The sequence below is a fragment of the Mangifera indica genome, unplaced genomic scaffold (assembly GCF_011075055.1).
Source record: "Mangifera indica cultivar Alphonso unplaced genomic scaffold, CATAS_Mindica_2.1 Un_0003, whole genome shotgun sequence".
NCBI lineage: Eukaryota > Viridiplantae > Streptophyta > Magnoliopsida > Sapindales > Anacardiaceae > Mangifera > Mangifera indica.
Genome location: NW_025401095.1, coordinates 152,501 through 161,443, shown reverse-complemented (window position 1 = coordinate 161,443; position 8,943 = coordinate 152,501). Strand labels below are relative to the sequence as shown.

General features: G+C 28.2%; 1 protein-coding gene across 1 annotated transcript; it reads right to left on the bottom strand.

The window, feature by feature from the left end:
- Positions 1 to 5,003: 5,003 nt before the first annotated feature.
- On the bottom strand, positions 5,004 to 5,752 carry LOC123205310 (putative germin-like protein 2-1). Its single transcript, XM_044622244.1, has 2 exons — positions 5,641 to 5,752; positions 5,004 to 5,539 (listed from the first exon to the last, which is right to left on the bottom strand). The coding sequence occupies exons 1-2, from the start codon at positions 5,750 to 5,752 to the stop codon at positions 5,004 to 5,006; spliced, it is 648 nt and encodes a 215-aa protein (XP_044478179.1).
- Positions 5,753 to 8,943: the final 3,191 nt, after the last annotated feature.

Sequence of the window (8,943 nt, the reverse complement as noted above, 5' to 3'; positions counted from 1 at the left end):
TTGAAGCTAAATAAAGATGCGTCTGAAACTCAGCAAGTACTGAAACAACTATTCTAGCTTGAGTTTAGTTTCGATGGATCGATAAAGATGAAAGAAATGCCATCCTTTTATAATATAGGTGAGTGAGTGCAAGAGAGAAAGTCAAGAAACGCCGTCCATGGCCATAAAATAATATTCATAGTTTTTCCTGGTACGCGTTCGCATGACCAAATCATAATACACTTAATTAAGTTAATGAATGACCGACTTGGCTAATTTTGCTCAGTCCGGCCAGACTATATTGGATCAACTCTCGGTCTTAAGGTAAATGCTGAAGTAAGATTGATTTGTTCTTTTTCTATGACTTCGTTCATGCAATACAGTTGGGGGCCGGGGAGATGCCCAAGAAAAGTTTGTTTTTATAGAAATAAAAGAAATTAAGAAATAAGAAAGAAGGATGTTAAGTACTAGGGTTGTATCAAAATAAAAATTAGTTTAATTCAATTTGATTTGAACTGATTTTTAATTAGAGTTTTAATTTAATAGTTTGATTCAAGATCAATTAAAATCTCTCTTTTTATAATATTATTTATCTATCGGTGATATTAATTATCATAATGATAATAGTATTTATTTGGTTGATAATACTATTAATATAATATATAATAATATTTATCTTATTAATGATATCAAACTCAAACAAGTTTAAATTAACTAGATAAATTTGATTTAAGCTCAATCGAGCCCATTTTCAAGCTTGTCTTAATTCAAACCTAATTCTATACAAGTTTGCCTCCATTTTTCTTCGAAATTCAGTCAAATTTTCAGCCTCCACAAGTTACACATCTCAAACTCCTTGATATTATAAAGATTTCCAATTGATTAATTACATTATTTGGTTATCACAGCATAACATAAATAATCTATGGAATCCAAAAATATTTAAGTATTTAAAAATATGCACAAAGTATTTTTATTTTTCACAAATACTTTGAATACATTTCAATCAAATAAGTTTTCATAAAATTTCTCATTTTTTATATTTTGAAAAAAAAAAAAGCAAAATGAGTATTTTCCACCCAAGGTTTGATGAAATAACAATTTTTCGCCCTTTTAAGTTTCAAAAAAGTTAAATTTTCACCCATCATTCATTTATATTAGTGAATTTGCTAAATTTTCTTTAAAATGATGTTTTGCCCTCTTATTAAAACTACAAAACTAGCAACAACATTTATATAAATATCAAATTACTAATATAACTTTACTAATTTAAATTTTATCACTTAAACTCTTAAAAAAAATCAAAACTTTAACTAATTTTAAAAAATTGTATTTTGACTATTTTTTTAAAATGTATCATTTTTTAATATTGTCGTAAAATATTCATTCAATTATGTATACACACAATACCATAACTAATAATAAGATAAAACACATATATAAATTAGAAATATTACATATGAGAGCTCATAGTATAAACCACATAAGAACACAATACATCATAAATCATGCTAATAATGTCTATTCTTTTGACATGTTTATTAAATGTTTTAGGTGGCAATCTTTTAGTTAATGGATCTGCAATCATAAAGTTAGTATTAATATATTCAATTAACATTATTTGTTTTTAAACTTCTTCCTTATCAACAAAAACTTTCAATTCCATACGCTTAGCACCCTTAGAGTGTTCGTCATTTTCAAAGATGAAAATTGCTACGACATTATCATAATAAATTTTCAATGATTTGACAATACTATTGACAGTCCCAAACCCTTAAATAAAATTCTATAACATTAATGCTTGGACCATGGCCTCAAACTCAACCTCTATAGTGGAAACAGTGATAACAGACTATTTTACATTTTTCCACTAAACCACTTCACTTGTTAATAAAAATAAATATTCAAAAGTGGACTTTCTAGTATCCGCACATCTAGTAAAATCTAAATCTAAAAAACTTATGACCTCAAGATCATTAAACATCCTTATAAGTATCTTAATACTTTATTTGTAGCTTTTCAATGGTCCATCCCTATATTATTTTGATATTTGCCTAGCATCCTGATAGCAAAATTGATGTATGATATGGTATAAGTTTGAGCATACATTAATCTCTCTACAGTGGATGCATAAGGAATTCATTCCATTTGAGTGCATTCCAATTCATTTCTTGGAGATTACATAAGATGAAATTTATCCCCTTTCTAAATTAGAGCAACACTACCAGAACATTTATCTATTTGAAATCTTTTTAAAATTTTGTTAATGCATTCTTTCTAACACAGTCCTAACAATCTTTATGACCTTTCACGAAATATTTCTATTCTTATTACATAGAATGTCTCACCCATATCTTTTTTTTCAAAATTCGTAGAGAGAAATATTTTGGTTATAACATCATACCAAGATCATTGGTGGCCAGCAAAATACCATCAATATATAAAATGAGAAACATAAATTTGCTCCCACTGACCTTCTGATAAATACATAGATCAATAGTATTCTTTTAAAACCGAAGAAGGTAATGGTATTATTTAACTTGAGGTACCATTTTTTAGAAGCTTGCTTAAGTCCATATATTAATCCCTTACGTTTACACATTATGTGATCTTTTCTTGCAATAATGAAACCTTTAGGTTGGTCCGTATATACCTCTTCTTTTAAGTTCCCATCGAGAAATGCGGTTTTTACATCTATCTGATGTAACTCTAAATCACAATAAGTCATAATTGCCAAGATAATTCTAAATGAATTTTTTTTAGAAACAGGAGAAAATGTTTCTTTGTAGTCAATGTCATCTTTCTGAGTAAACCCTTTGGTAACAAGTCTAGCCTTGTACCTTTCAATATTAACTTTCAAATCTTGTTTGGTTTTGAAAACCCATTTATATCCAACACTTTTATAACTTTCAAGTAATACTACAAAGTCCCAAACTTCATTAAACAACATTGAATTTAATTCTTCTTTTATGGCTTCTATCCATTTTTTAGAATTGGCACTTTCTATGGTTTGTGAAAACGAAACTAAATCTTCATCAATTCTTAAATCATAATTAGATTTTTATAGATAAACTACATATTCATCTAAAATAGTTTATTTCCTTACTCTTTAAGATCTTCCTTATGCTACTTTTTGTGGTTCAAATATTAGAGATTCATTAATGATAACTTCATTAAAGAATAGTGGTTATTTGTTGTTCTTATGTGTTGCTTGAACGTTTTACAACCAAAGGAACAACAACATGAGTAGAAGTTGTAAGTAAAGGAGATAAAACCTTAACTTTTTGGATTTCCTATTTTACATAGTTTTACACTCTTACTAATCTCATTATTTTCGATGAATCTAGCATTCCTAGTTTTTACTATTCTCATACTATGGTTAAGATAGTAAAATATACCCTTTTGATTTTTTGGGATAACTAATGAAGAAACCACCAGTTGTTCTTAAATCTAGTTTTTATTTATATATATATATATATATATATATATATATATATATAGAGAGAGAGAGAGAGAGATCATAATCTTTATTTTTGCTAGGCAACCCCAAACATGCATGGTGCCTTAAACTAGGGTTTTTTCCAATCCACAGTTCAAAAAGAGTCTTTAAATAGCCTTACTAGGAACCTTGTTTAATAAATATACAACAGTCTTTAATTCGTACATCCACAACGATAAGGGTAAAGATGAATTATTTATCATATTCCTGACCATATCTATCAAGATGCAATTATGTCTTTCAGCAACACCAATTTGTTGCAACATACCAGACATTGTGTATTGAGCACATATGCCACGTTCTTCAAGGAACTTGGCAAATGGACAAGGGTTTTGCCCTAATTCATCATATCTTCCATAATACTCACCACCTCTATCAAATTTAATGATTTTTACTTTTCTGTCAAGTTACCTCTCAACCTCATTTATAAATTACCTTTAAGGCATCTAATAATTGAGATTTTTCATATAACAAATAGGCATAGTTATAATGTGAAAAATCATCTATAAAAATGACAAAGTATTTTTCTATTTTAAAATATATAACATCAAAAGGTCTACATATGTCAGTGTGAATTATTTCAAGAAGCATTAAGCTTCTTTTGGTTGCTTTCTTTGTTATGTGATTGGTGTGTTTATCCTTGATTCAGTATACACAAATACCAAGATCAATAAAATCTAAATCATAACGGATTTCATTCTTTATTAATTTTTGTATTTTTTTCCTTTGATATGTAGCACAAACATTTATGTCACAAATAAGTAGAACTTTTATCCACTAAGGCACATTTTGTACTAATACTGTGATGCATGGTCAATAATGTCTTAGTAAACAAATAATCAAGTTTTAATTTATATAACACATCACAAAGCACACCAAAACCAATAAGACAATTACGTTCAAGTAAACTGAAACATTCATTCCCAAATTTAAAACAATTCCTTCTAAATCAAGTTTAAATAAGGGCACTACGTTTCTTGACAACTCATGCATATAAAAAGTTTGAAACAAATCTAAATGATGTCCAGTATTTAAAACTAAACGGTAGGTCTTGATAGCTTTAACTTGAGCTTTGACTCTATTCCCCATAAACACAAGCATTTCATTGTCATTTACGATTTCGGTCATAAGGAATCCTTACAATGTATTTAAAATAATGTAAGTGGTACAACCATAATCAATCCATTAACATTTGTAACAACCCTCTCCAAATACATACCTCTACTCAAAATATGATTCGAAGAAACGTGTATAACTTGACCTCTTAATTTCAAAACCGCAGAAAATAACATCATACTAAATATTTAACTTTAAAAGCGTACAAAAAAGTGAAACTTGGAAAATAAACTTAAATATTTCATTTATTAAACCTCATAATTTAGGAATGTCTGAAAACTCAAACCAAGTAGTTATTGTACATAATCACTCATAAAACTGTAACTGAAATGGCCCAAAATACATAAATATAAAGAAATAGGAATAAAGAATAAAATTAAAAATAAATTTTCAGAAACTGAATCATTTTCTAGAACTTTTCCTGGATTTGATTAATAACTTTCTGATCGATCTGGAAAGCCTTAGCGAGAATATGACCTGAAATATCAGGATTTGAACCAAACACCGCATTGGCAATTGTAACAACTCCAGGATTTTGGCTGCTGAGTCCTGAAATGGAATACGCATACCCAGGTCCAATATTTTTCTGGAAGTGAACGAGGCCAGCCGGGAAAACAAAAGCATCACCCTTGTTAAGCACTTTGGTAATCAGACGATTTTCAGGATTGGAAGTTACAAATCCTGCAAGCAGGGTGCCTTCCAGGACGGTTAAAATTTCACTGGCCCTGGGATGATAATGGGGAGGGTTGATTCCCAATGGAGCAAAATCTGCTCGAGCCACTGAGATGCCCAGAGTGTTGAGGCCTGGGAGTTGCTCTACTGTGATCCTGTTGGCGTAGGAGCCAAAAGAATTTGATGTGTTTCCTCTCAAGTTCAGCCCACTGATATAGAAGTCTTCTGCTTTAACCACCTTTGGATCCTTACAAACAAAGCCATTTTCCAAGACTGCCATCCACAGACCATCATCATTTAACTACTTATAAAGCATGGAACAAATAAATTTATCTAAATTGTACATCTAACAGGCATGAAACTCAAAATGGTACCTGGGCTGTCGAGGTCTGCGACGCAGAAATCCTGAAGAGGGCTAGGATCCCCTCCAAATGCAACAGAAAAAGAAAAAGAAATGAGTAATGACAGGAGAATTCTGGCTGCCATTTGAAGCTAAATAAAGATGCGTCTGAAACTCAGCAAGTACTGAAACAACTATTCTAGCTTGAGTTTAGTTTCGATGGATCGATGAAGATGAAAGAAATGCCATCCTTTTATAATATAGGTGAGTGAGTGCAAGAGAGAAAGTCAAGAAATGCCGTCCATGGCCATAAAATAATATTCATAGTTTTTCCTGGTACTCATTCGCATGACCAAATCATAATATACTTAATTAAGTTAATTAATAATTGACTTGGCTAATTTTGCTCAGTCCAGCCAGACTATATTGGATCAACTCTCGATCTTAAGGTAAATGCTAAAGGAAGATTGATTTGTTCTTTTTCTGGGACTTTGTCCATGCAATACAGTTGGGGGCCGGGGAGATGCCCAAGAAAAGTTTATTTTTATAGAAATAAAAGAAATTAAATCATAAGAAAGAAGGATGTTAAGTACCAGGGGCTCTATCTAAATAAAAGTTAGTTTAGCTCAACTTGATTTGAGCTGAATTTTAATTAGAGTTTGAATTTAGTAGTTAGATTCGAAATCAACTCAAATCTCTTTTTTTATAATATTGTTTATCTGTCAATGATACTAATTATTATTGTGATAATAGTATTCATTTCGTTGATGATATTATTAATATAATGTATGATACTATTTATCTCATTAATGATGATAAACTCAAACAAGTTTGAATTGATCATACAAATTCGATTTAAGCTCGAACGAGCCCACTTACGTGTTTGCCTCTATTTTTCTTTTAAATTCAGTCAAATTTTCAGCCTCCATGAGTTACACATCTTAAATTCCTTGATATTATAAAGATTTCTATTTGATTAATTACATTATTTGGTTATCACTACATAAAATAAATAATCAATGAAATCCAAAAATATTTAAGTATTTAAAAATTTGCACAAAGTATTTTTATTTTTCACAAATACTTTGAATACATTTCAATCAAATAAGTTTTCATAAAATTTCTCATTTTCAATATTTTGAAAAAAAAAAAAAAAAGCAAAATGACTATTTTCCACCCAAGGTTTGATGAAATAACAATTTTTCACCCTTTTAAGTTTCAAAAAAGTTAATTTTTCACCCATCATTCATTTATATTAGTGAATTTGTTAAGTTTTCTTTAAAATGATGTTTTACCCTCTTATTAAAATTACAAAACTAGCAACAACATTTATATAAATATCAAATTACTAATATATCTTTACTAATTTAAAATTTATCACTTAAACTTAAAAAAAAAAAAAAATCAAAACTCTAACCAATTTTAAAAAGTTATATTTTGATCATTTTTTAAAAAATATAACTATCATTTTTTAAACTATTAAAGGGTATATTAAAATTTCAAAATTACCTATAAATATTTTTCAAATTTTTTAAAATCTCTTTAAATTTTTATTAATATTTTAAAAAATTACAATTTTCACCTTCAAGTTTTAAAAATGATAAATAAAAAAAGAAAATAAAAGAAAAAGAGAAAAAAATTATTATAATCTATGTAAAATTATTTTTTTAACCTTTTCACATAATAGAATTTATTAACAAAAATAAATGTTGTATGAAAATTTCGTTTTTTGATATTTTAAAAGTGAAAATGTTATAAATTATTGAAAAATAAAAAACGAAAGAAAAATAAAAGAAAGATAAGAGGATGTGGAACTTCTTTATTGTGGAGAAGCAAAATGCTCTCAGAATGAAGACTATCAAATTACAATTACACACACAATAACTATGGGCTAGGGGTTGTATTTATACACATTTTCCACTGCCCCATAACCAATGAAATATGACTTTCAGCCCACAAATATTGAATTACAAAGTCTTTTTATTTAGGGCCCTTTTAGTTCCAGTTTTTGAAGATTACCTTGGTAATCTATCTTTTATTCTCTTGTTTGGTTTGTTAGTAATAAAATATTATAATAATCTTCTATTATGAATACTGATGTGGCAAGTAATATAGGTGGTAATCTGATTACCACATTCACCTTAGATATTTAAATATTATCAAACTAATCTTGATTTTATTATAATTATATTATTATTTATTAATTTTTTGAGACAAAAACAAATTTATTTTTAATTAATATGATAAATAATATAAAAAATATTTTAAAATAATTATATTTAAGGTATTTAAGTAAAATAATTTATTAATAATCTTTTATTAACTTTAACCAAACATAATAATTATTTATACCTATCAAATTTTATCAAACATAGTAATTAATTATATCTAATAATCTTCTAAATAATCTATCTTTAAAATAATCTTTTTATTTTGGTAATAAAACATTACTGAAATCAAACGCCTTTTTAATGTTTTCTCATACACATTTTTTAAGATCTTTTAATGCATCAATCATTTTTCAATCCATATTCAAGTCATGCATATTTTCTAAGATCATTTAATGCATCAACCATTTTTCAGCCCATATTTAAGTCGTCGCTTCTTCGTGTGTTAACAATCTTCACACGTGGAAAGTCATCTCACAACAAAAATTTATTATTTGTGGGAAATAGTAGATCGTCAAAACCCTAATCCAAACATGCCCTAATTAGTCACCAGCTTTCTTTGAAAATTTCTATGTGGGCAGTTGGCAACGAAGGAGAAGGACTACACAAAACTACAAAGAGTTTTGCACCTTTTCATTACAATAATTTGTCCATTGACCATACAGTGTGGGAATTAGTCAATCAAAGGTTAGAGCTTCTTTATTCCCACTTGAGAGAAATGTTTTCAGACTTAGAGATGGCCTTGGTTAAGTCAAATGATTGGTTCAGGTCGAACGCTGATGGTCTGTTTAATAAATATTAGAATATTATTTAAAATAACCTTGCTTGATTGTATCTGGAGTGACTCATCGGGTTTATTGGTTATGCCAGATTAAGGCCTGCTAAATTATATCTTTATGGATCTTTAACGGGTTATCTTATATATTTTATAGATTTATTTGTTATATTATATATTTTTTTATTTTTTTAAATTTTTTTTGGATTTTACCCTAAGCCATTCAACACGGCTTGCATAAACTGCATACAAACCCATATGTCACATAATGTCTTGATGTGTTTAATTAAATATGAAATCTAAATATATTTAACCAAATTTGTATTTAGTTCAATGGCACACATGACCATATAAGATGTGTGTATATGATCCAACAATAACAATTTTTTTACAC